Source organism: Oreochromis aureus, linkage group 20 (assembly GCF_013358895.1).
Source record: "Oreochromis aureus strain Israel breed Guangdong linkage group 20, ZZ_aureus, whole genome shotgun sequence".
Taxonomy (NCBI): domain Eukaryota; kingdom Metazoa; phylum Chordata; class Actinopteri; order Cichliformes; family Cichlidae; genus Oreochromis; species Oreochromis aureus.
The window spans coordinates 25,491,442-25,517,261 of NC_052961.1; the positions used below are offsets into that span (position 1 = coordinate 25,491,442).

The 25,820-nt window shown below is 41.5% G+C and overlaps 4 protein-coding genes and 1 non-coding gene across 8 annotated transcripts in view; 1 reads left to right on the plus strand and 4 right to left on the minus strand.

The window, feature by feature from the left end:
• Positions 1–81: 81 nt before the first annotated feature.
• On the plus strand, positions 82–4,240 carry si:dkey-20d21.12 (uncharacterized protein LOC556245 homolog). Its single transcript, XM_039604181.1, has 3 exons — positions 82–1,582; positions 3,573–4,015; positions 4,098–4,240. Exons 2-3 carry the CDS (start codon positions 3,583–3,585, stop codon positions 4,238–4,240), a joined length of 576 nt encoding a protein of 191 aa, XP_039460115.1. The 5' UTR covers positions 82–1,582; positions 3,573–3,582.
• A 388-nt stretch (positions 4,241–4,628) lies between these two features.
• Positions 4,629–11,338, minus strand: hyal3 (hyaluronidase 3). Of its 3 annotated transcripts, none has more exons than XM_031745414.2 (7): positions 11,026–11,191; positions 7,004–7,291; positions 6,452–6,887; positions 6,182–6,329; positions 5,881–6,007; positions 5,701–5,790; positions 4,629–5,620 (listed from the first exon to the last, which is right to left on the minus strand). In XM_031745414.2, the coding sequence occupies exons 2-7, from the start codon at positions 7,262–7,264 to the stop codon at positions 5,360–5,362; spliced, it is 1,323 nt and encodes a 440-aa protein (XP_031601274.1). In that variant the 5' UTR covers positions 7,265–7,291; positions 11,026–11,191; the 3' UTR covers positions 4,629–5,359. The 3 variants fall into 3 exon arrangements, with proteins under 3 accessions (XP_031601274.1, XP_039460113.1, XP_039460114.1); XM_039604179.1 differs by lacking the exon at positions 11,026–11,191 and adding an exon at positions 7,743–8,064; XM_039604180.1 differs by having other exon boundaries at positions 5,407–5,620; positions 5,886–6,007; positions 11,026–11,338.
• Positions 8,247–14,091, minus strand: LOC116324684 (N-alpha-acetyltransferase 80). The gene is made up of 2 exons (XM_031745386.2): positions 13,671–14,091; positions 8,247–10,042 (listed from the first exon to the last, which is right to left on the minus strand). Coding segments are annotated over exons 1-2 (873 nt in total). The 5' UTR covers positions 13,673–14,091; the 3' UTR covers positions 8,247–9,171.
• LOC116324702 lies at positions 12,275–12,388 on the minus strand. Its single transcript, XR_004199796.1, has one exon. It is a non-coding gene; the product is annotated as a U5 spliceosomal RNA (small nuclear RNA).
• A 344-nt stretch (positions 14,092–14,435) lies between the features above and the next one.
• prkar2aa (protein kinase, cAMP-dependent, regulatory, type II, alpha A) overlaps positions 14,436–25,820 on the minus strand; it is a 43,234-nt gene continuing 31,849 nt past the window's right edge. For both annotated transcript variants that reach the window (XM_031745369.2, XM_031745367.2), the window contains exons 4-11: positions 24,309–24,445; positions 23,574–23,680; positions 18,891–19,032; positions 18,327–18,428; positions 18,031–18,105; positions 17,863–17,928; positions 17,401–17,539; positions 14,436–15,859 (exon numbers count right to left, since the gene is read on the minus strand). In XM_031745369.2, coding sequence (XP_031601229.1) covers positions 15,735–15,859; positions 17,401–17,539; positions 17,863–17,928; positions 18,031–18,105; positions 18,327–18,428; positions 18,891–19,032; positions 23,574–23,680; positions 24,309–24,445 — 893 coding nt within the window. In that variant the 3' untranslated portion in view covers positions 14,436–15,734. The remainder of the gene's footprint in view (positions 15,860–17,400; positions 17,540–17,862; positions 17,929–18,030; positions 18,106–18,326; positions 18,429–18,890; positions 19,033–23,573; positions 23,681–24,308; positions 24,446–25,820) is intronic.

Genomic DNA, 25,820 nt, shown 5'->3' on the forward strand with positions numbered 1-25,820 from the left:
TTACTGGCGCCCCACTTCATTCATTCATTCATAAAATAAAATAAAATACATTTGTTCACATCAGCTTCATGAAATTCTGGTGTTTTACACATAAACAACAAATCCTTAAAGTTCTCTTTCTTTGGGAGACTAAATTCAGAATAAAATTTTTATATTTATATCAGCTCAGCCTGAGAAATGTGTAAATGTTTCGCTCTGGAGTGTTTCTGCCCTTACATAAAGTAAAACCCGATTTTCATGCAGTGTCAATATTTTTATACAATACCAAAAATCTTTCAGCATAGCTAGTGAAGAAGAGCCTGAAAAATCTGCAGATTGTGGCGATTCAAATACGAGTTTGATGTTACATTTATGGCTAGTTGTGCTAGGTTGTGTTTTAATCTCAGCTGCTTCTTCTTCTTTGAGCTGATGCCACAGCAGATCATCTTCCTCCATCTCACCATATCCTTAACATTCTTCTCTTCCACACCCTCTGCATGTCCTCCCTCACTACATCCATCAATCCTCTGAGGTCTTCCCGTTTTCCTCCTGCCTAGCAGCTCCATATATCCACTACCCCTCCTCTGCCAAACCATCTCAGCCATGGCTCTGAATCTGTCTCCAAACTCCTCACCCTAACATCTCCCTCTGATGTACTCACTTAAAGTCCATCCTGGTCACTCCCAATGAAAATTGTAACATCTTCAGATTCACCTCCTCTCTTTTTGTCAATGCCATCGCCTCCAAACCATACAGGTTGGAGCAGGTCTCACGTCCACCTCCATGCAGATTTTTTGCTCTCATTCAAAAAATGAAAAAAACATCAGAAAAGACTTAAAATGGGCCGCATTGAGCCATTGCTTTCATTGTTTTCAAAGCACATTTTGATGATTTTTCACGATGACCCTAACATCTTTTATCAGCATTTAGTATAACATGACACATAGTTACTCCATCCTCTCTGTACATACTACAGCATCCACTCTTGATTCTCATACTTCAGAGGATATTTTGGCCAGGTGAAGCTGCCAGACTGTGATATTTGTCCTTGTGAGTATTTATGAGTGTGTTTATCCCTCTGTACCCCCATCATGCCCTCCACCCAGATCTCTGAGTCATCCTTTAGCCTGAGCAGCTAATAATAACCCCGTGTCCCTTCTGCTATTTTAGGCCTTTAGGGCCTGGAAAGCTGGGGCATGTGCACGAGCATGCTTGGAGCAGGGGTGAAAAAAACTAGGGTGGGCTAAATCAGACACACAAACATAGTTAGCAGTAGGAGGGGCGGCTCTGGGGCATCCTGCAGTTGCTCGGTGACTCTCAGGAGCAGTAGGACCCTTGGGAAAAATCTACACTTTCCCTTTGGCTTTAAAATAATAAGATTTCACTGTTGGGATTGAACCTGAGTTTATTTGGATTTATTTTGTCACAGTGTGGCTCCTGAAAGACCCATCAGGAGATCGAATTGATTTAACTGCTGTGCCACTGGGTGCAGCCATATGTTTTGGCCATCGGGTGTCTGGATGTGTGAGAACTGGGGGAGCAAGAAGAGTGACTGACGAGAAGAGACAAAATCTAACACAGCGTTTGTTCATGGTGACACAAGGTAGGTGAGAAGAAAATGTTACTTTTTTGTACTTATCCAGTAAAAGAAATCTGCTCAGGTCCATGAGTTTACATTATTTAGATGGGTTCATGAAATCATGTATCCCACTTATAATTATGGTAGTCTCCAGATAGAAACCTCCTTTGGCCCTTGACTGAAATTCAAGCAGCACTGTGCCTTTATCGGTTAGGCAGCCAGCTTTAATAATAGCTCTGATTAATCAGCTGCCCATATGACCTGTGTGTTTTCTCTTCAAATAGGCAACCCTCATACCCCGAGCTGTCACCTGCTGCTTTATTCCACCAGCAGAATATATCACAAACTTCTTCCCTCCAAAAAAGACCTAATCTGTGTTTACTTATTTAGTATCCGTGTCCTCATTTCATTTAATCATACTCCAAAAAGACTGGGAATTTCCATGGCATGAGAGAAACCAGGAGAACCAGTCATGTGATAGTCTGGAAAGTCACAAAGCAATGTTGGATATAGCATCTAAGCCGCTGAAGGCTTCTCTAACAACCTCTGTGGAGCAAATGTTGTGTTTGAGTAAAGGTAGACACATTATTCTCCTATCTACAGCATGAAACAGGGTGGTGTTGTTCAACCTTAGGGATGTCAGTGTGTTCATTTAGAAAGTATAAGCCATTATGAATCAGTTTCAAATCCATTTCAAATCCTTTCACTGAAAGTGACAACAGATTCATCAGAGAAGCAAAAACAAGACAGCGCCCAAAAAGGAATCGTTTTGCAGATGTTATAGACTGTTTCTCTGTCCTTATCCCTCCTGGATGATTTTTTTCTAGTTTTGCTTTTTTTGTGCTAGTGTTATTGTGACTACATGTGTCGTCTAGCTCCTCCAGGATGGCACCTTCATAAATGCCATCACAAAAAGGTTTGCTGGGTCAGCACAGTCTCCAGAGTGTGGAGGAGATGCCGGGTAACATGCAGTTACTTAAGAAGAGCTGGAAAGGGCTGTAGAAGCACTTCAACCCAGCAGGAGGAACAGGAGAAGCACACAATGATGTTGATTGGGTTACTCGTGTACATGTTTCTGAGCAAAGTGTCAGACGTGGTTGAAGCTTCCTAACCGGACAGAGTGATATCCCTGGAGTTTAACTGACTCTGGGTTATGAATTTTGGGGGTTTGAGCAGTCAAAGTCCTGACCTGACCTAAATCCAGTAGAAATGTTCCTGAAGTGAGCATCTGAGGAAACCCACCAACATCCTAAAGCTTTTCTGTATGGGATAAAATTCCTCCAAGATGGTTTGTAGGATTAAAGCAAATTACACATACTGAAAGCAAAGGCTTAAAATCTTCACTGAAAGTTGTGTAATACTGGCACATTTTCACTGATAAATAACCCAGTCTGAATCTAATGCTTCATTTACTTAATCTGGGCCTATTTTACTACTTTAAGGACTTGTGTGAAAAATCCTACAATGTTTTTGGTCATATTTTATGAAAATCCTTTTTCTTGCAGCCGTGGTCCACTTTCCAAAGGCAGTGACTGAGATCAGTTTAGTTCAAATTTACCTACCTACCACCAACACGCAGCAGCATTCACTTCAAGAAGGAAAGCAATATTAGAAAGGAAACCTCAAACATCAGATAATCCCCCGTGAGCATGCACTTGGTGACAGTAGGAAGGAAGATCTACGTTTTAACAGGAAGAGACCTTCGGTAAAGCCACCTTAGGGAGAGCACAGAGAGATGTGAACCAAACACAAACTATGGGAGAGAATAGACGAAAGTTGATGACTGAGTTAAGGTCTGAGCTGGTTCCACAGGAACAGAGCTCTGGTATAGAAACATAATCTTTACAGACCCAAGCTTCAAATTTATTATTATTATGGAACTTTAAAAATCTACAGCCTCTCTTTGCATTTCAGAGCACCTCTTATTTAAATTATCAACAAAGTAATTGCTCATTTGTTGAGAGCCTTTTGAAGCAGACAGTGAGCATATTTTCCTCCTCATTTTTCTCTCAAGACAAGGAGACATGTCGAGGCCCTCTTCCACCCAGACCACTCCTCAGTTCTACAGGGTCAGCGACAGAGATCTCACCGAGATCGAGCTGCATTCTGTCGATTCCATCAACGACCTCCACCGAACACACCCCGAGCACAGCCACAAAGGTAAAATCGCCCCAAACACACCATCCACACTGCAGAGACACATACAAACACTCACACTGACTCTAAATGCGATTTCAGGAATGAGGCCTCCTCGTCCGGCGTACACACCTTCGCCAAATGGGAACATTTATACCTGCGACACAACAGTGGCCAATCAAAGAGGCCACCCAGGCAGCAAATCCTGGCAGAGCCGACTGCAGGACATGCTGACGCCAAGTTCATCCCGGGCCTATGCCATGGGCTGTGCTATTATCACTTTGCTTCTGCTCACAGTGTTACTAATTTTTTACTTCTTAGGTGAGATAAAAAAAAAGAAATAGAAAAAAAAGAAAGAAATGTGCAAACAAAAGCAAACATTTATTGTCTGCTCCTCTTCCAGTCCAGCAGGGCGGTGCAATACGGATGCTGACGGAGGCAGTGAGAGAAAAAGAGGCTGCGTCCACAGAGCTGTCACTGCTGATCCAAGAGCTGCACGCACTGAGGCACAACCTGACAGCCAAGAGAGTGGCAGGAGGGACGTGAGGAAGATACGCACAGAAAACAAAACACCGGCAGCGTTTTCAGATTATTACCGTAGAAATATGAGATTGGAGTTTTCTGAAAACCAACTTCTAGGTTTACTAGGATTATTTGAGAAGGACTTTTAAATAAAGCTTTTGTTTAATGGTGGCAGTGAAGGGAAGTGGTTGATCTCACATTGCTTGAAATAATGTCAGACCATTATGTCATTGCCACTGTGTCTAAAAATGTACAAGCTGTTTTTATACTGTGCTGTCAGTCGTTTTGGGTGACTCGCTATGGGCATCACAGGAAACACATGAAGTACAAATGCTGTGGACGGCCAGAAAATTAAATGGACTTCTGATTTCATCAACTTTGCCAAGTATTTGATAGAGTGACTGCGTACATGTATAGTTAGGTGTTTTCACCAAGTCGTTTATTTACAGTTTTCTGTCGTTCATGATGATGTTTGATGGGATTTTTCAGTCAGATTTAATGTACACATGTCAAGTTTTAAATTTGTCTTTTCTTCCATGGTAACAAGACACTATTTTACTATTGGTTAAAAAAAAATCTTGCAACAGTAAAACAATAAAACAAAATGATCCTGTTGTTTGGTTGTCATTACACTTTAGTCTTCCTATGCAATGTCCATTAGAGTCAAATTTAAGTACAGGTCCCGTTGATGTAGCCAAACACAGTTTCTTTTCTTCCTTTCATTTATGACAAGATAACTAAATCTTAACTCGGCCACAGAAACAGCCAAAAAGTCTAAACAACTGAAAGACCACAGGTGACAATTAAAGTGCATGATGGCAGAATTATCTCCATGGATACCAACTTCACAACCTCTGACCAAGTCATGAACACTCGAGGAGGTAGGTGTATCATTGTTAAAGTTTACAATCAAGAGATGACTCCATAAATAGGAATGCAAAGGATTTACAGCAAGGTGTTAATCACTGGTTACACTGGAAAACAGGAAGGGCAGAGAAGATTTCAAAATTTTAAAAAAAACCCTTTGGACTAATGAAATTAAAATGAACTTGGACCACACTGCTCAAAACTGTAACTTCCATTAGTAGTATTATTATCCCCATGAACTCATAAACTGACAGCACCGTAACAAAAAAGCTCAGGTCAATCCTCCTCCTCTCTGCTCTCGCTCTTCTTGTCTTGGCACCCCTGCCCCGTCCAGCCTTGGTAGCAATGACACATGAAGTGTTGCTGGAAATGTTTGGAAGAGTCACTGAGCCGGTGGCCAGAGCCTAGGTGTCTCCTGGTGCAGCGTCCATTGCCGTGGCAAAGCTGGAGGCTGCAGCGCTCTGCGTCAGACCTCAGAGATCGAACGAAGGGCCCCAAGACATTGTGGATGTAGTCTCTGAGGAGAATGCACTGTTTCTGGATGGTTTGGGAAGATCAATATGGTTACACATGGGCACACACACACACACACTGATAATGTTTTCTCACATGCACACCTTGTTTTTGGCGAATTTCAGCTCTCCCCACAGAATAACTCCAGCTGCACCCAGTGATGCACTCTCTCCAAGTGTGTGCTCCAGGTCCATCTACACACACACACACACACACACACAGTTTGTCATGCCACATATTTAAAGTCTTAATGTTATGCGATGTATGCTAAAAAAAAGTCCTACCTTACTGAGAAACGTGAGTGAGTGTGTGAATGCTAGCCTGGCGTAGGGAAGGACGGGTGTGGCGTGGCTGGTGTTGTTGTGATATGGCCAACGTGACGCCACCCTCAAAGCCTCCAGCAGTCTGTGTCTGATTAAAGAAGACAGAGCTGCCCGTGAGTAAGCGAAACCACCTGTCTGGCCATCATGGCTAACAAAAGCTAAATGACAGGACTGCTTATACCCTTGTCATGACTGGATATTTGAGTGCCTGAGGCAGCAGAGTGTAAGTGAATGCATTTCTGGGTTTGCTGATTTCTTGTACCTGACCATTAGAGCTGCATCTGCAGACCCTGCCAGTTTCTGTGGCAGGTAGATGCTGGGGTAGAGAGCGGAGGACTTAGCCCAAAGCCAGGACAGCTCATCACTCTGCTGCCTGGTCCCCCTGAGGCAGCGTCCTGTGTAGGTTTTATCTGATCACACAGAAATACAAATAAAAGACAGAGATCAGCCTGTATCATCGGTACAAAAGGAGTTGTCATTATTGTTCAGATTGCCAGAAAACCAACATGTTCTACGTTAGTGTTAGATCAACCTGTCTTTCTCTTGTTCTTGTTAAAACAGGCGGGAAAACCATAAAACCCCCAGAAGCCTTTGGGGCGTTCTCTGACCGCAGACTGGAGCGTCTCCTCCATGAACTTCCGAGCGCTCTCCTCAAACATCTGCCTCGCCAGCGACGTCACTGTCTGCTCTGAAAGATCTGGTTGCTCCTGTTTCACCAGCAGTTTGGACAACCTCCGGTACTCCATCTTAGATCCAAAGTTCGTCTCCCACAACGGTCGCCATTCCTCCCAGTCGATTACGGCTAGGCCCCTGAAATCTGGTCGCAGGAGGTCGGACAGCTGCGTCACCGTGAGGGAGAGGTGAGCGGCGAGGTCGCCGAGCTGAGGGAGTCCTCCATTCACTTTCTTGCCATTTCGGGAGAGGTATGGATATTTTCCCAAGTGGTCACGGTAGAAGATGGTCATTTCCTGGAAAATCAAACATTTTCCCTTTTTCTGTTACACTGTTGCAGTGCCCTCACCAGCCCCCTTTCTATGGATTTAAAGTAGAATATCAGTAAAATAAATGGATGAGGGATGATCACCTGTCCCTGGAAGCGCTCCTTCTTGTTTTCCACAATATGAAAGTCTCCCAGGTCCAGGTGGATGTTGTATCGCTGCGGACAGTTTGCCGTGGGCATGTTCCACACCAGGATGAAAGGCTGGTTCTGCAGGATGGGATGAGCTGCAGCCACAGCTTGCAGCGAGGTGCCGATAAAGGCATCCGCCTGGGGGGAATTCTGTGGCAGCGAGGTGCAACGGAGGGAAGAGATGAGGAAGACGAGGAGGAGGAGAGATAGCTCCATGGCTGCTCACCCACAGATGTGTCCTTCCTGGCAGGAGAAAGAAATCATCCTGATGAACTTTTCTGCATTTAGATTGTTAACTTCGTATATACAAGTACGGGGTTTTATCTGACAGAAAAACATGATAAGAAATGCAAAAAAAAAAGACCAGTCAAAGCTATAATGATAAGAAAGTCTCTTTATTCCAATCATTTTTCACCCACTGTAAGAAATCTTTAACATTTCAATGAACCAAATAACAAATAACATGAGAAAATAACAGCAGCAGACATATTTTGGAAGACTGATGGGCAAGAAGTTACTTAAGTGGTTGAGATTGGTTATATTTGCACTGGTCCGAGCTGTCAATGCAGAGAATATGAAGTATTTATCACTTAGTGCAACAATGACTGATTCGCATTATTTTTGCGAAAAATTCTACATCAAAGCAGCTCAACAAACACAGAAAAGCTTATTTTTAGTTTTGCTCATTTCAAACCTTTCTGAATGTGAGGAAACAGGAGGAGGGGAGCTGGCGCTGCTGGTGTATCCGCTGCAGGGGAAGCAGTCAAAGCCGATGTGGAGCTTCTAGTTCCTGCTGAATGCACAGCCAGCTTACGGCTGAAGAACTCCAGATGAAGCGATTGGAGTTGAGACATGGACAGGTGGAGGTGGACGGTGTGCATCTTCGGGCTAAGAGCTGCAAAGATGAAACTGCAGCCTCGCACCTGTTGCGCATCGAGCTCCGCCCCCTTTCCTTAAACGTTACACTGATGCCGCCATTCAGACAGTCCGGGATAGACTGATATTTCACTGAGGTGAGAGATGTGAGTCACCCTCTCATCCGATCAGAGCTCAGATTAGATTCTGCTTAGATGAGGGATTGTTTTTCCTCTCCCCAGCGCTAACCTGGATTCTCCGCGCGCACTCGGTGCCGAGCAGTGATAGGCGTGCCCCATCGCTGTAGCTGTGTGGTCCCACTGATGTGTAAGGCTAAACGATAATTGGACTGATTCTTATATTGCGCTTTTCTACTCAACGGAGCACTCAAAGCGCTTTTAATATGACCACCGCGCTGCGCTTTTGCGCATGAAGCGGCGACAGCGCCACCTTTTCTCGACATTTGAGGGCCAAAACACATTTATATGGAAATCATGATCTTTAATTTATTCTTGTTTCAATCAAACCTCAAAACCCGGATTACAAAACACATAAAAAAAACACAACAAGGAAAATATGTAATATTTATTACAATATAACCCAGGTCATAATCTGCAGGGAGTGTGCGCTCCTGCCTGCAGTTAATTTGCTTAACTGCCAGAAAAAAACACCCTGGGCTGTAAATTCTGCTGTGGCACGGTCCCTCGTTGGGAGCTGGGAGCAGAGGAGTCACGTTTATACTTTGCTCAGCTGTACTGGTTGTAACAATTACAATTATTAAAGCTCTTTTCAAGTAAACACAGCAAACTGAACCAATGAGTTTAATTCTGCTGCTGCAGATCCCGTCTGTGTATCATACAGGCTACACTGTGCACAGCTAGGCTCAAACATCAGTCACTACAATTAAAAAAAAGTACATTCTTGAGTGAAACTGAAGCATTAATGTTTATCCCCAGTTTATTGCTGGGTCCTTATGTTCATAGAGGTCATCATCATTTCTCTTTTACTCAGTGCAGTGATGCAGACGTACAGATACACATGCAGCTGGGTTCACACGCAGCGTCTGTTCACAGGTGTTGGGAAATACTTCTGCAAACTGTGACGTGGAAAAAGTAAAAGTATTGAGTTTGAGTGTTTACTTCTTTGGTTTGTTAGCACGGTTCTTTCTATGTCACACTTCTTCTTCCAATATATGTGTGTCTGTGTACGTGTGTGTTTGTGTTTTGTGAGTTTGTGCTTATTTCTGTCTTTTGGTCTGTATCTGATCATCAAATGTCCTTGTGCATCCAGTAGATGGGAAGTCCTTTGGCATCTCTGTACGGAGTTTCAGTCAGAGTCTGAACTACACACTGCCCTGTAGACTGAGGAGGAGGAGGGGGAGGGGGAGGACAAGGGATAGTGGGAGGAGGAGGAGGTGGTGGAGGGGGAGTAGGGATGGATGAAGGAGGAGGAAGAGGTAAACTAAAGGATGGAGGTGACCCTACAGCACAACCACCTCCCGAGTCTCCGTCCCCTTGAGCGTGCATCTTTGTTTGCGTCTGCACGCTCGTGTCCTCACTCGGCATTCGGGAGAACCTCAGAAGCGTCTCCATGGGAATGAACGCCGTCATGGCCCCCGCGTTCTGCACTGGTGTCGACAGCACATAGCCAAGGTGGGCGTAGAAGTGCTGCTTATCGTGGGTGGTGAGACAGAGACGCTTGAACCCTCGACTTCTGGCGTAACGTTCGGTCTTCTCCATCAGAGTGCGGCCGTAGCCCTTGCCTCGCTCCGCCTTGGACACAACCACTGACTCGACAAAAAGGCTGCCGCTGTGACCCACGACCCGGGACAGCCTGGCGTGGCCGAGTAGCCTCTCTGTCTCCCCGCGGCCCCGCAGGAGGACCAGGTTGACGGGAAACTCCGAGCAGGACTTTTGGAGAGAGTGAACCCGGGCGGCCTGGCTCCTCTGCCACTCACAGTTGACGAGGTCTGCGCAGGGAACGAGCAGGTCGGGGCGTTGGTGGATGGGAACGGCGTGGACCTTCTCTGGCTGCTCGGAGACTACGCGTAGCTTCTCTTTAACGTCTCCATCCAGTGTTGAGATCTCGCAGAAGTTTTGTTGCTTTGGACCGCCAGACGCTGACGTTAGGGGTTCAGACCTGCGACGATCAGGGTTTCAAGTCAGTCTTCATTTACCTTCTATGGTTAAGTGTGAAAATATTAGGAAGTGTCTCAAGCATGCAGTTCCTCCTTAGCTGAGTGGTTAACACTGTGTCTGTTACCCAACAGGCGGTGCACGCAAGGATGAGACATGAAGGCATTTATTTGCTTTTATTTGCTATAGATAGATATATATTGAGAGAGAGAGAGGTTTATTTATATATAATTTAAAGTTATATATAATATAACGGGGATCATACAGGTGGATGTCAGAGCTGCTGACACAGCACGCAGGGCAGCAGCTTTTACATGTTGAACGCAGAAACGGGAACTTGAGAAGCCTAAAGAAACTGCCAAAAGACATCTCTCACATCACTTACCAAGTATGATGTGAGAGATGTAATGTGGGGGTGTGACTGAACTAACGTGTAAGTTCCATTTTATATACGACATGCTGGAGTAGCATATGCTGAGATCTTGTCTTACTCTCATGGATTTTTATGTGCGCTTGAGATGTGAGAGCGTTTAAAGGATGAATAGATTCTGTTCATGTACGCTGAGGTCCTGATGTTTAACAGCTGTTATCATTCTAAATGGGGAAACAGTAGTTATCTGTCACAATTTCACCACAGAGCTTCTTGAGAAAGGCTGAAGTGCAGTTTAGTCAGCACAAACTGACGCTGAAACCAACTAATCCAGCTAATTCAACTCAAAACCAAGCTGTATTTGTTTCTTAAGTAAAAAACCCAGATGCATTCACACTGCAGTGTATATCTCTATATATGATATTTTAAATGATAGTCAAGTCGTCCACATTAGAGTCACAAACCAATAATTAAAGTCGTCTTAAAGAAGCAAAACTGGGTTCAGCCCAGGTTGTGCATGCAAAATGTGAAAAATGACTGACAGTGAGAAAAACATCGCAGTTGTTCTTAATTTAAGTTTTTCTTGGACTAAATAAGTAAATAAATAAATAACTCACCAAGAGAGAAAATGCTGAAACGAAACAGCTGACTGTCAAACTGATTTGAATGTGTTACTGGCTATGCAACGCTACTTCACATACTCTCCTTCAACAGGAAATGGGAGTTTACTGAATAAGGCACTGACTACCTTCTTTTTGATGTCTGACTCTGACTTTTAAACTTTAATTATATTCAGTATTGAAGCCACAACACTTACATCGGGTATGACGCAAAACAGAGTTTGGAAACTTCCCGTCACTGTTCGAGAGTCAAAGAAACCTTTTTCTTTTTTCGGACTTTGCATTAAAATGACTGACATCTCCATATTATGTTTAAATCAACAGCAGTGTTTTGTGTGCTCTATATATTTTTTGTTGTTTCTGTAAAGAGGTCCACTATCTGACTGTGTGTGTGTGTGTTTTTTTTCCAAAATTCAAATTCAGCTGAAGTCACAGCTTATGCTGTTTTTGGAACATATGTTTAGAAACTAATGCAATTGTCTTATAAACTTTCACAATATATGCTTTGCAGACATTCCCTACCAAAACAGGAATAGGTGTGTTATTTGATAAGGAAAACACAAAACATAGTACTGTACTATACTTTTTTTTATATTGCACTTACTTTACCATAAATTACAACAAAAAAACTAACATTTATTAGTTAATTTAAAAACACAAAACAAAATAACCAAAGCTACTTTATTTAGTAAAACTAGTACAAAAAGACAGCCAAAATGTGGGCTTTTATTGTGAAGGGGACGGCCATGGAAAACTGACGTTTTGAAAGTAACACAAGGGGCTTTACACTTGTATCTATTACCAAGAACCACACTAGAGATTGGCAGATCGATTCAGCTATCAATAGTATTGCAAACCCCCCTGGTATTGGGTGATACAAGTGCAATAGGCTCTAGCCTATAGCACATTTAAACAACACATGCTTTGCTTTAGAGACAGGCACATGCATATTTCTTGTCTCCAAAAAACCTAGTATCAAAATGCAGGAAAATCTGAAAGGTGTGTTTTTAAATTTGCAAACTTATGATGATTCCATGCCATAAATTATGATGCGCTGCACTCTTGTGCATAAGCTGCCTTTATAAATTGCAAAGTGTCAGTATTGGCAGTACTGGTCACATATATTTACGTGGTGTCAGAATGACACCAGCAGTATTACACACCACCAATCAACACTGCGATCTACTTACTACATAAACTAACCTCCACCTTGAATGACTACTAACTTATTTTTAACAGTACAACAAGCCCCACTAACGCAGGGCATCAAAAAATTAGATCAAACTCTTATTGTTCCTCTCCACGGAAATCTTTAGTAAAAGGCGAAAGATTTATACGATCTGAAGAGAAACAAGAGTGTACTGGAGAGAAAAGGAGCGGCAGCCCGACCCCATTCTCCGACAGAGCCGTCTCTATTACGGTTTGCACTTTAACGTTTAATAATGCCACAACTAAACAGACACGAACTACGACGCGATAATACTGTTCGGAAATTTCACGCCACGTTTTAGGAAAACACAAACGCTACATAGTAAATTATTAAATATACTATAAACATTTACACACACGCAATGCATTATGGGAAACACTGCGATCAAAGCCACGCCTCTAACTTTAGTTGTGTATTTCCTACGTTATTTTCCACTAAAATTACTCCCGCTTGTTCATAAAACACTGATGTGATTATGTGACGTCTGAATGAAGCGAGGACGTCACATTTTCCAACAGTAATTACTAAAAACGTTATTTTCCGAGCTCCACTCAGTTTCACGCATGCGCAATAGACACTTGATGTTGTCGTCCGCTACATTCTGCACATGCGTAGTATAACCGCAGTTCATGTCTGCGTACAGCAGTGTACATTCCTTAAATACAACAATAGAATAACGATATTGCTATATTTTAGTAATATTAATGCTCTTGTATGCTTTAAAAATAAGGAACTACTCGTCATTTCAAAATTTTGTAACCTCTCTCACTTATAAGATGCTTCTTTTTATGTTTTTCCTTGGCCAGATATCCCAAAAACGTTTATAGTGAGAAATAACACGAGGTGGGAGGGCAACAAGATAAATATAGGGTACCTTAAAGAGAGCAGAAAGTAAGACGCTAAACTAAACGTTGTAATACTGTTTTAATGCTCTCGTTAATCAGAAAACAGATTTATTACAGACAAAAAAGTTTTTCCCCCAGGTAGTAGCAGCAGTAAGAAATGTATGCTTTGTGGGAGTTGTAGTTTTTCGATGGTTCATTGCCTACAACTCCCCTGATCCTAAAATAATTAAGCACATTTCAGATGAAATATTGACATAAAAATAAGAAGAAACGCGGGACCACCCAAATGATATGAGTATTTTTGGGAAGATGTAGTTACGTGGGTTTTTTTTTTTTATTATATATTTTTTTTTATCAACTAATCCTCCCTTATTGGCGTCCACTTCTGTGCAAGTTAGATGAACTCGCATTCACAGCGACATGCTAGCATGCCCATGTGCTTATTCACAGCTTTAGGCGTCAATAAGCAGTACCCCGTTGGTGCGTAGTGGCGCTGGTTAAATATTAGTAAGAAACTCATTTAAAGTTCATTCTAAAGCAACAAGTTCACCTTTTCGGTTGATTCCTATCACCACAAAGTTACCTACATTTTTTTAAAGTCTCGTGGTTGGTTGCCGTTTCTGGTCGTCCTCTCACAGCAGTTTGTCTCACAGCTGATCTGCGGTAAGCTCTAAATCTGGCTACACGACTGTATAAGCTTATGGCCGTTCATAGTGTCCGCTCCTGTATCAGTTTCTCCTACCATGAAACCGGTACGTCCATAACGGGAGGAAATGCTGCTGCTCACGTCAAGAGTGCTTGCTGTCACGTCTGCCCCCAGCGGATGGGAGTTGTATTACACATACACAAAAAGTGACAAATCAAGAAAAATCTGTTGCGTTGACCTTTTCAGTGAGGTCATGAGTGGCTTCTTTGTGTTACATGGTAGGTGGAATATTTTGGCTACTATTTAAATAATGTATGACTCATTATTGTAGCTTTAAAAAAATCAATTAAAAACAGTGATCTGCAGTAAGTATTATCTAAAGTTGAGTCACAGCTGAATCACGTACAAGCACCTTTAGGAAAGATGAAAATGGACACATGGAAACAAAGGAAAATGACGTTAACAAAGCAGTGCAGTAGTGATGAGTAGTCTCTTACTACATAAGCTGAATGCTAGAACATAATGAAGGACCACAAATTGCCTGTGAGAATTAACTAAAGCTCAGTGTTACATGCTGAAATTACTGTACTGCAAAGAAATTTTATTTCGTCTATGCACTGCATTTCAATCACCCAAGTACTTGCATTTACATTTTATTAATATGGCACAGAAAAAAATATCAAGTTGCATTAGGCAAGAGGCAATATTTTTTTTAACAAAATGTTTTATTTTATTTTTTTTCCATTTTTAAATCCAGGACAACTTATTCGAGGATAATCAAGGCGAAATAAGCACTAATGTTATATTAGATGGTTTTTTTTCCTTTTTTTCTCTCTTTACATTGTGTCAGAGATGATGGTGAATTTTATCAGAACTGGTCAAAGTAAAACAAAAAAAAAAAACAAAAAAAAAAGAATATATAACAATACATTATTAATTAATTCAATACAATGAAGTGTGGAGTCAATGACAAATAACAATGGCCCAGAAAACATAGGGTTGTTATTGTTTTCACTGCTTCTTCTGTGGTACTGCAATAATCACCAGCACTAACTCAACTCGATCAACAACAGTAGAGGAAGAAACGGAGCGCGCTCACAAAGTTCTGCACCCCAGCCCCCCCAAAGAGGAAACACTTTTTTTGTTAATTTAAATATTTTATCAAAGCTTCTGTTTTGAATCTTCATAAAATGTTTCTAAAACTTATCTTTTTTAAACTTTCCTTTTTTTTTGCCTTTTTGAATTTGAAGTTTTCCTTTTCAGGGAAGTTTTTCCATCTCCATTTTACCACAGTGTATCCGTTTTTGCAACTGTGGTTGCCTATATGTTGTACCCTTGTACCCCTGTAACCCTGTGTGTGTGTGTGTGTGTGTGTGTGTGTGTGTGTGTGTGTGTGTGTGTGTGTGTGTGTGTGTGTGTGTGTGTGTCCATGGGTTGATGTGTCCTTGGCTGAGGCTTGGAACAACTTGGAGTTGTTTAAGTGCTCACGTGAATGCAAAGCCTGCACATGTGAAGCTCGGTGTGTTTTTGGACGTGTGTATGGAGTGCTTGTGTACTGTACGTCCTTACACTGCTTTTACCCGTTTTAGGTCACTGCAGCAAAGGCATTCATACTGAGAGGTTGAAGCTGGCTCAAACAACAAGGTATGTGGCCTTCAGCTAGCTCTGTATGAGTATGTGTGTGTGTATCTAACCAAAGTCAGCTTAACAAGGGGTCTGTTGAGCTGGTTGTGCACGAGGGTGAGCAGACTTAAGTGAGCGTCTCTCAGTGCCTACAGAGATGTGAGAATGTGTGTGTGTGTGTGATGGAGTGTGTGTTCATACTCTGAGGATTTATATACCTGGAGGTGAGCCAAGTACACTTTCATGCATTTGCACCATCTGTGTAAAGCTTATGAGTCTCTATAGCCACTGCATGATGTGGGAGAGGACATATGTCTGTGTGTCTGTCTGTCTGTCTGAATGTGTGTTTGTAGTAGAAGGCACGGAGGGTGGTGTGGGAGGCTCAGTCTCTCAGGTCCATGCTGGAGCCAAACAGAGCCACCAGCTGCTCCTCATAGTGGGCGATGTTCCTCTTCATGATCTCCTTACAGGAGCCCAGGAGGCGCTCAAATGCCTGGATGTCTATTACTAAACAGAGAAACAGAGATGGATGTGAAACACATCTGAGGATTAAATTCAGTTGACACAACACATTTAAACAGTCCACGAGGGTTACTGTTGTAATGTTTCCCACATAAAGTTACTTTGAACTTACATATATATGTAAACACAGGACTTTGTGGATTGGAGGGAATGTAATCATCTCCATCTTAACATCGCAAATACAAAGGAGATGGTTGTGGACTTTAAGAGAGGTAGAAGGAGGACATAACCAGTACCAATAACCACCCAGAAGCAGAAGTAGTCTTTAACCACAGATACTTTGGTGTGCAGCTCAACAGGAAGTTGGAGCCATGAGGAATAGAAAGTTTTTCTGTTTGGGATGTGAGGCGTTATGTCTGGTGCTGAAGCTGCCTGCCTCTGCGATGTAAATTTCCTGAAAAGAATTAATGGATTGGCTTTCCCAAAGATCTACATTAGAATATCAGGGTAGATGTATTTCTGAGAGGCAAGTGCAATGAGTAGAGTTGCGATTAGAATCATCTGAAGATGTCAAGCTGGAAACACATCTCAAAATAACCCCACTTGAACCCCGAGGTCTCCAAAGTACCAGACAAATCCACCTCCATCGGGACGAATGCTTATGCTCGCATTGAAACAACAACTCCAGTCATCAGTGAAAGGTTTCTGATGCATCATTAATACATTTAGCAGACTGCTTATCTGTCCACAGATGCACTGTGACAGATATACATGTTCAAAACAGCACTGCAGGCACCAGGGGACCCTTGAAGTCTTGCTCATCTTTAACAACAGTGGGAGAATGGCAGGAGTACAGCAGACAGCATATGCCGCTGCAGTACGGATTAATGACACTTCCTCTGCTTAAAAGGTCAAGCATTTGTTCAAGATAGGCTGGGGTAATGTCAGGGAACAGAAAATACACTGAAATACAAGATGGATAAGAGTGTATACTGACAGTGTATGTATGGTTAACACTGAAGAGGAGTAAACAGGGGGGAACAGAGTGGAGCTAACACACCATTAAAAAAAAAGTAGCTGTTTTGAACAGAGATGACTCGAAAACTAAATAAAAACCACAGGGATGCTACAAAAACATGACCAGCTATAAAAAAAATAAAATAAAAAAATCCTGTTCATTTTCAAAACTGAAGAGCTGCTCATACACACTCTGTAGAGCCTGAATTAGTGTGCCCACTTTAAAGGCAAAATAATGACACAACGGCCTTCAATCACAAAAAAAAAAAAAAGGGTGATGAACAGCCGGCCGTGAATTAATCAAAATTCAAATGCCACTTGATATCTCAGGCCAAAGTGCTTGTAACGGTTCAATTATTAGAAAATGAATACCACAGACCTGTTGAAAGTTTAAGTGGTTTAAATACTACTCATTCACAGATTTTATATGATGCCCAACCATATACAAGGGTTACAGTGGTGGAGATCTAATGCTGAAATAATACTATCATATACACACATCTAAGTTCCTTATCACTATCCTTGAGATAGCAGGATTGGCATTGATGTCCAAGTATATTTTGTCTTACCCAAACACTTGACATCTCCCACTGCGTAGGCTGAGGCAGCCCGGGGCTTGTTAGTGACCAAGGCCAGCTCCCCGAAGTACTGACCCCTGGTACAGCGTGTTATCTCCACCTCCGCGTTGTCTGCGTGGTCTGCCTTCGTCTGCAGGAGAGGGGGGAGGAGAAAAGGGAACAGGATTAAAGGTTAGGAGCCTCAACCCCGAAGCAAGAGGCACTCAGCAGACTGAGCAGACAATCGTGATTCCCATAGTTGCTAGGCAAATAGAGGACACGCTTTTTGTGTTGTGATGGATTTCAATGGAGAGTGTGGGTTGCTATTGTGCTGTACAGAAATTACCTGGTGGAAGAATATAATCAGGCTTTTGTCTAACTGCATACTGTTAAACAGTAAGTGTGATCCTAAGTTTTCTGCTTATAGAAATGCTCACTGAAAATACATTCATTCAAAGAAGTTGAGCTTCTTACTTTACTCTTCATCATGATCTTGACCTCCCCAGATTCTACAATGTAGAAACAATCAGCTTTGTCTCCCTGAGGAGAAAGAAAAGACACTTATAAATATAGTGCTCTATATGAATGTAAAGACCTTCAACACTGCAGCGTGAAACTACATCTGATAAATGCATCTCTCACCTGTGTGATGATACGTTCGCCATCTGTGAACTGCTTTGCTCCTAATACATCAACTAGCTTCATCCTCTCTGTTGCCTGGAAAGAGAGAAGACATACATTTAAGGGAAAATGGCAATATTGTAGAAGAAATGTGTCAAAAATGTTGCTAATACCCCAAAAGTCAATCCCAGCTCATCTCAGATTCATCAATCACATTGTTATACTTTCTGCTGAACTTTAGATTCTTTAATATGAGGGGGGGGGGGCTAAACTGAGTAAGATGAGGCTTATTTCAAACCACTCCAAGTATAACTCACCTCCAGTGATTTGAGTAGGGGCACTGACTCAATGAAAGTCTCGTACATCCTCCTCTTCTTGGCATTGTTCTTTACAATGAGTCTACGAAATGTAGCACGGTCCTAGGAGAGGAAAAATGTCTCTAATAAACAAATACCTCATATAAAGGAAAAGTCACACTGTTCTTCCTCTGCTTGGCCAGCAGGTGGAGCTGCAGCAGCACAAGCCATTACAAAGCCACTGGCTCCATTCATAGATTACAGGAGTCCATTCTTAACATGCTTCAGCATCACAGCCCATTAAACTGTGTTCAGTCACAGAAAAAGCTCTCAGCCGTCACAATGCTATCCTCTGGAGACAATTTACAATGAAAACAGTTTACACCTGAGCTTTACAGACTTGTACAGGCTGCTATACTATTACAACAGATGTACAACAGCTGATGTAATTTCAAAGGGGTCATAACTGAAATGTTACTGAAAAACGAAGAGAACAAAATGGAGTTAGAAAAATGCTTAATAATATGGAGTTTCATGTAGGCGGTGGCTTTAGAAAAGGGTTTAAAGTGGATTATAAGTTCTTACCAGTCCCCATAGCGCCCCGTCCTGGGTGGCTATAATGGTGGCGGCACGTGGCGTGTTGTACATGAGTGCCAGCTCTCCAAAGCTGCCCTTATTGTTATACTGACCCACGCATTTTCCTGATACCACTATGTCATACACACCCCTGGAGAGAAGGCGAGAGAGCGATGGACAGAAGGTTAGAAATAACAAGAAGTCAGCAGCAGAGTCTCAAAGTGAGAAAAGTAGGGCACTTGGACAGAGCTGCAGTTTCAAAGAAAGTGATTCAAGATCTGCATAAAAATTTTATGGCTTCTTCCTCTGACTGTGTTGAACCTCTCCACAAGCTTTAAAGACATTTACCATTTTAGTTGTTGTAAGAGGTTTTTCTGATGACAGTCATCACTGATCACCCAAAATGTGGGGAGATAACCAGAGCCACTCAAAGTACAGCTATGTTTATAATTACAAAATGGTGTACATGGTTATTTACAGAGCATCTCTAGCCTGTGGATAGGACCGTGATAATGTCGCACACTTGGTGACTTGTGTTTATTCTTAAAAAGAAAAAACAAAACAACCCTGTTAACAACAGAATGCACTGATTTGCAAATCATTTCAATGCTATATTTAAGTAATGTAAACAAATAAAGATGCTCCAATGTTCTGTAAAGCTATCTGAAATAGATTGATGGGCGCACATAGGTATAACCAGGGAAAACGTATCACTGCAAAAAATATCTGAACTCATTTAATTTGAAGAGCATCTCAGAGAGGAAGTAAAGATGGAGAAGTGTCTATTTTCCTGAGAAATACTGTGTAAGAAGATGTTCAATAATTTGTAATACATCTCTCAGTGTAATATAACAAGGAAAATCTTTGTTTCCGAGGGACAAGGCTGAAAACTAACACTGAACAGGCAGAATCATTAGGCCCTGAGGTGGCACTACATTTACAACATAAAAGATTTTATAATGGAAACATCAGTGGGTTCATACAAGCTCAGGAACACGTGTGAAAAACACTGTCAGCAATGAATAAAAGTGTAAATGACACCTCTGGCCACAAGCTCATTTGGGACGATAAACAGAGGTGCCATCAGGACTGCACCGTTCAAAATAAGCATCGGTGATTCTATGGGCTGGAGGCACTAGCTCACAAATGTGAGGGCACCATTGACTCTGAAGAAGCAATGCAAATTTTAAAGTAGTACATGCTGCTGTATCTGTATCAGCCTGACGATAGCAAACTACTTTCTTACAACATTATAGCTCCACAGTAAGAGTGTTGGGGTGATAAACCGATCTGGCTGCAGTACAGAGCTGTCGTTTATTAAAAGCATCTGGTACATTACGAAATGCAAAATACCACAGAGGATTGCCTGAACCGCTCCAAATATTTAGTCAGAATGGCAACACGTTTCACTATTATAACTCCAACAGTACCATTAGCCATGCTTGAAAGAAAATGTGATTAACAAAAATCTGAACTTTTCTAAAATGTGGTACTGGAACCAAATTCAAAATGATCATATATTTTTCAAACTCAAGAAAATTCCTCACTTTTACCATTTTATATTTTTTCGTTGTTCTTCTACAAATTAAATGTACTTCAAATGATTTGCAAATCATTACATTCAAATTCTTTCATTTTACAAAGCATCCTGTTTTGCAATCCACTATGTAAAAGATTTAATAGCAGCAAAACATGACAGGAAAACAGTTGGATTTGTTATATTATCCCACTGTCTAATAAAAAAGGTTATCATAGTGCCTACTTGACTCATTGAGACTAATGCTTCAGTTGAGAAGCTCTGTGCCCACCCTCCCTCTCTGTCTGCATGAGGATTAAAGCTGGAGTAGGTAATTTGCAGCGTTGTTGCTTGGCAGGATTAACCCCTCATTTTGTAGGCTAGCCAGTCTTCCCATTGGCTGCGTAGAGGGGATAAAACCCTATCGATGGCGAGTGAGTATTAGCTTACGTCGACTGGATTATCATGACGGAGGGAACAATAACCTGTTTCACCAGCTGCCTGAAGTTAAGATGTAGCTACAGATGAGTGAGAAAGTTAAGTAGTGAAGGATCTGGTGGATCTGTTCATTGCAAATCAATGCAAACTTGTTCGATGTGGTAACCTTCATCCTATGGTGACACCGTTCTGCCATTCATAGGGCAAGAGAAGCTATTGAATGGCTTTATGATGTGATTCAAATCCATTGATACATTTAAATGTAAAACTAAATGATAGTAGATATGAGATCTGAAAGCTGTATTAGCATTACATGTACCTTCTAGTGTTAAATCCTTCTGGTAGAGTTTCATAGATTTGTAGAATCAATGCCAAAGCGGATTAAAGCTGTTCTGGTGGCAAGTTACTTCGACAATTTTACAGCCTCTCTTTTCTTCCCCCCTCTAGACCCATCTGTATGTGTTGTTCACACATTATTCAACAACCAAACAGGTGTGAAACCTTGTGGTCACTGATAAATTTCATGCTTGGATAAATATGTTTGGGTCAATATAAACAAAGAGCCATGATTCTTTCACCACCTCTGTTTCCTCATTCAACCACTAGCAATAACATCACACTAAAGTAGTTCAGTGCCTCTGAACTCAAAGTGTTTCTAGTGTTAAATGTACTTTCTTGATAAACTGCAGCGAATGAGAAAGCGACGAGTATATTTGTGGATCTGCTGCTCAAGGACAAACGGATGTTTCTTTCTGCACTTAGAGGATGTGTACATAATTTTTCTAGGCCCACCCTTGGGCACAGCCTTCAGTGATGTTTAAACTAGATACACGGTGCAAATGCTCATTATCAGTAAACAGAATTAAAAAATTATTTTGGGCACTGAGCTTCACAGTGATTTGAAAACATATAAGACATTACAGCTTTCATGAGAAAAATCCACGCAGGAGAGAAAGATTACGCAACTTAATGATTTCAAAACTGAAGCTTTTAATTTAATGATTACAGTAATAACACTTTAAGTAATCACACCTGAAAGCAACAATGATCCTTTTTCACATCTTTCACGTCACTCCTGCCATTATATATTTACTCCTCATCCTTGAGGAGCTCCGAGGGATTTCTAGCCACTTCCTGTCTTAGAGGCTTTAGAACTGACTGTCTATGATTTTGTTAAGCGGACTCTTACCATATAGTGGCACACACGCCAGCTACACAAACCCATTTAGTTATGCCATTCAGAATCAGCTGACAACAGAAACAGACCAATCTGTTTAAGCTGATTAATAATACAACACCATAAGGAAAGCAGGAGATGTCTATAATACAAATATGCCTCAATGACATAAGAAAAAGATTAAATGGGAAACAAGCAATGTTGCTTTATCCTATTATCTTCACTGCTTTTCTTTTCTGTTTATCCCTTCGTCTCTCTGTGTGTCCATGTTCACACCCCACCCTGCTCGTGACATTAGCTACCACCTACACTTTGCACAGGCTAGGGAAAAAAACCACAGGATAGTATATGATCAGGCAGGCATGCTGCTCATAAAGGTCACTGCATGTCTCATGTACAGGGAGCACGCTATGTTTAAAAGTGTGTATGCAGATGAAACGATAGCACACGAGTGGAACTATACTGGTGTACTGCACTGATATGAGCCATGCCAAGAATGAACTGAGGCCAGGGTGGGACAAACGTTGGCAGGCCACCAGACAAACAGTGGGAAGTCTGTTCTCTCTTCAGCGGTAGAGGTTAAAAACTGACATCTTGAGGTCAGGCTTTTTTCAGTGCAAGTAATCCCTAAGTCATTCTTAAGTAATCACTTTGGTTAGCAGAGTAATGTAAGCGACAAGGAGATGCTAAATCCTCCAAGAGCACTGTACTCTTCGAGATCACCATGGAAACCTTTCAAGTTGTATCTAACATTTTAAAGTACAAAACTCCTGAAATAAACTTAAAATGTTTTTATTTCACCAAGGCCTGAGAAAGTTACTGCAGCAATCAGCACAACTTCCTACAGACGGATGAGTAATTATAATTTTCCAATCACAATGCGTTAATTTTTCCATATTAAATATAAGGCAGAGGGTATATTTAATGCAAGTTAACTTTAACCTGGCGTGTAAAGACCTGTGAACGCACCATGTGTTTACATTAACAATACAATACAGCAGGTGAAATACACGGCTCCACAAATACCATAAACACAGATACACACGCCTGTCAAACCTGAACAATGCACAAACCCAAGCCCAACTGTTATGACCAGCAGTCACAACTTATTTACTCATTTCTAAAATAACAGCCATGCTTTTTTAAACTACCTTCTACTCATTTCTTAATTACCATAATAGACTTTCTAAATGATATCAACTGTGTCAGATCTAGTTGGCAGTTGTTTAGGATGTAATGGAAGGATTTATTGTTTTATACTTAAGGGGGCTCATAACTGTCTGACTCTTTTCCATGCAGACTGATGCTACATTATGATGCTGCAGGAACATGGCACCGCATTGGTTTAAATAATACAAATATATATTGTCTGATCTTTCAGTATAATAAACTCAAATATACAAAACAGGAACTCTGGTCATCACAGTCATTTGCAACAGTTATGCTGTAAAACACCATCACTGGTCTTTTTGCCATCCAGCCTAGCCTAAATAAACAGGCTGTATTTGAATAAACAAACAGTCCCAGCTTTAATGATCTGACACGGGCATCTGCTTCTTACCTCTCTATGACATAGAAGTTGTCTCCATCGTCTCCCTGGTCTATGACGTGCTCCTGAGGCTTAACAATCAACTCAAACATAGCGTCCAGCACCTGTGAGAACTGCTCCTTCATACGGGAACAGAAAAAGGATGTCAGCCACAAATGAGGAAGATGAGTAACAGGGAAAATATATTTTGTGTGTGCATGTGCTTGTGCATCAATAATTTCAGTTAGCTTCTGTGTGTGTGTTGCTCCTGAAGGGAGACGAGATGAAATTTAATTATCCCATCAGGGAAATGGTGTTAGAAAGTACACAAGGGAAAGGAAGAGGACCATTTTCGAGTCGACAATACAATGATTTTTTTCACAATGTCAGATTTACCGCAACAGCAACTGACTTTAAGAAACATAATTTACATGTGCTGTTTATGTGACCCAAACAAGACAGTAATTCATTGCACACACGAACACCACAAGTAGTAATATAGCATTATTTGCACGTTACTCTACTGCAAAAATGTTTGAGTATTTTACGTATCTCCTAGCATGCAGGAAACCTGAATAAACAAATGGGGAAAGTTAATAATAAAAATTGTTTCATGGCCTCACTGACAGGTTTAATGAGGAAGGCGTCCCTTCAGGAATCATTCTTTGTTCAACCTTTTTCCTTTCTTTTTTTAAATAGTTTTATCCATTGCTAACCATCTGTGTACACATCTCTTCATGTTCTGTTTTGTTTGTGTGACTGATTTACTTGATCTAGTGTTTTGAAGAGTAGGATGTCTCGGCAGGCCTCTTGGAGTCTGCAACGCTGTACGTCTGTTTTTGGGTGAACCACTCTGGGTTCAGTGTCCTCGTCATCCTCGTCTGGGTTGAATGCTTCCGCACACACTACAGACAAAGAAATCCAGGTTAAAAATAAGGTATTCTACTACTCTTTCAGAGTAAGCATTAAGCCACTTTAACCAAAAACATAAATACAGTACGGTGCAAAAGTTTGGACCCATCCATATTCATTTATACAGTGGGATGCAAAAGTTTGGGCAACCTTGTTAATAGTCATTATTTTCCTGTATAAATCGTTGGTTGTTACAATAAAAAATGTCAGTTAAATATATCATAAAGGGGAGACACACACACAGTGATATTTGAGAAGTGGAATGAAGTTTATTGGATTCACAGAAAGTGTGCAATAATTGTTTAAACAAAATCAGGCAGGTGCATAAATTTGGGCACCACAAAAAAAAGAAATGAAATCAATATTTAGTAGATCCGCCTTTTGCAGAAATTACAGCCTCTAAACGCATCCTGTAGGTTCCAATGAGAGTCTGGATTGTGGTTGAAGGTATTTTGGACCATTCCTCTTTACAAAACATCTCTAGTTCATTCAGGTTTGATGGCTTCCGAGCATGGACAGCTCTCTTTAACTCACACCACAGATTTTCAATAATATTCAGGTCTGGGGACTGAGATGCCCATTCCAGAACGTTGTACTTATTCCTCTGCATGAATGCCTTAGTGGATTTTGAGCAGTGTTTCGGGTCGTTGCCTTGTTGAAAGATCCAGCCCCGGCGCAGCTTCAGCTTTGTCACTGATTCCTGGACATTGGTCTCCAGAATCTGCTGATACTGAGTGGAATCCATGTGTCCCTCAACTTTGACAAGATTCCCAGTCCCTGCACTGGCCACACAGCCTCACAGCATGATGGAATCACCACCATATTTTACTGTAGGTAGCAGGTGTTTTTCTTGGAATGCTGTGTTCTTTTTCCTCCATGCATGACGCCCCTTGTTATGCCCAAATAACTCAATTTTCGTTTCATCAGTCCACAGCACCTTATTCCAGAATGAAGCTGGCTTGTCCAAATGTGCTTTAGCATACCTCAAGCGGCTATGTTTGTGCTGTGGGCGGAGAAAATGCTTCCTCTGCATCACTCTCGCATACAGCATCTCCTTGTGTAAAGTGCGCCGAATGGATGAACGATGCACAGTGACTCCATCTGCTGCAAGATGATGTTGTAGGCCTTTGGTGCTGGTCTGTGGGTTGACTCTGACTGTTCTCACCATTCGTCGCTTCTGTCTATCCAAGTTTTTTCTTGGTCTTCGAGCCTTAACTTGAACTGAGCCTGTGGTCTTCCATTTTCTCAATATGTTCCTAACAGTGGAAACAGACAGCTTAAACCTCTGAGACAGCTTTCTGTATCCTTCCCGTAAACCATGATGGTGAACAACCTTTGTCTTCAGGTCATTTGAGAGTTGTTTTGAGA

What these genes read in the sequence shown, in the direction of transcription:
- hyal3 (XM_031745414.2), bottom strand. Translation starts at nt 7,264, where the DNA reads ATGGAGCTATCTCTCCTCCTCCTCGTCTTCCTCATCTCTTCCCTCCGT. An exon ending in CAAGAACAAGAGAAAGACAG is followed by an intron (nt 6,330 to 6,451) that starts GTTGATCTAACA and finishes CTGTGTGATCAG; the next exon opens with ATAAAACCTACACAGGACGC. An exon ending in GATGCAGCTCTAATGGTCAG is followed by an intron (nt 6,008 to 6,181) that starts GTACAAGAAATC and finishes TTCTTTAATCAG; the next exon opens with ACACAGACTGCTGGAGGCTT.
- si:dkey-20d21.12 (XM_039604181.1), top strand. Translation starts at nt 3,583, where the DNA reads ATGTCGAGGCCCTCTTCCACCCAGACCACTCCTCAGTTCTACAGGGTC. An exon ending in ACTAATTTTTTACTTCTTAG is followed by an intron (nt 4,016 to 4,097) that starts GTGAGATAAAAA and finishes CTCCTCTTCCAG; the next exon opens with TCCAGCAGGGCGGTGCAATA.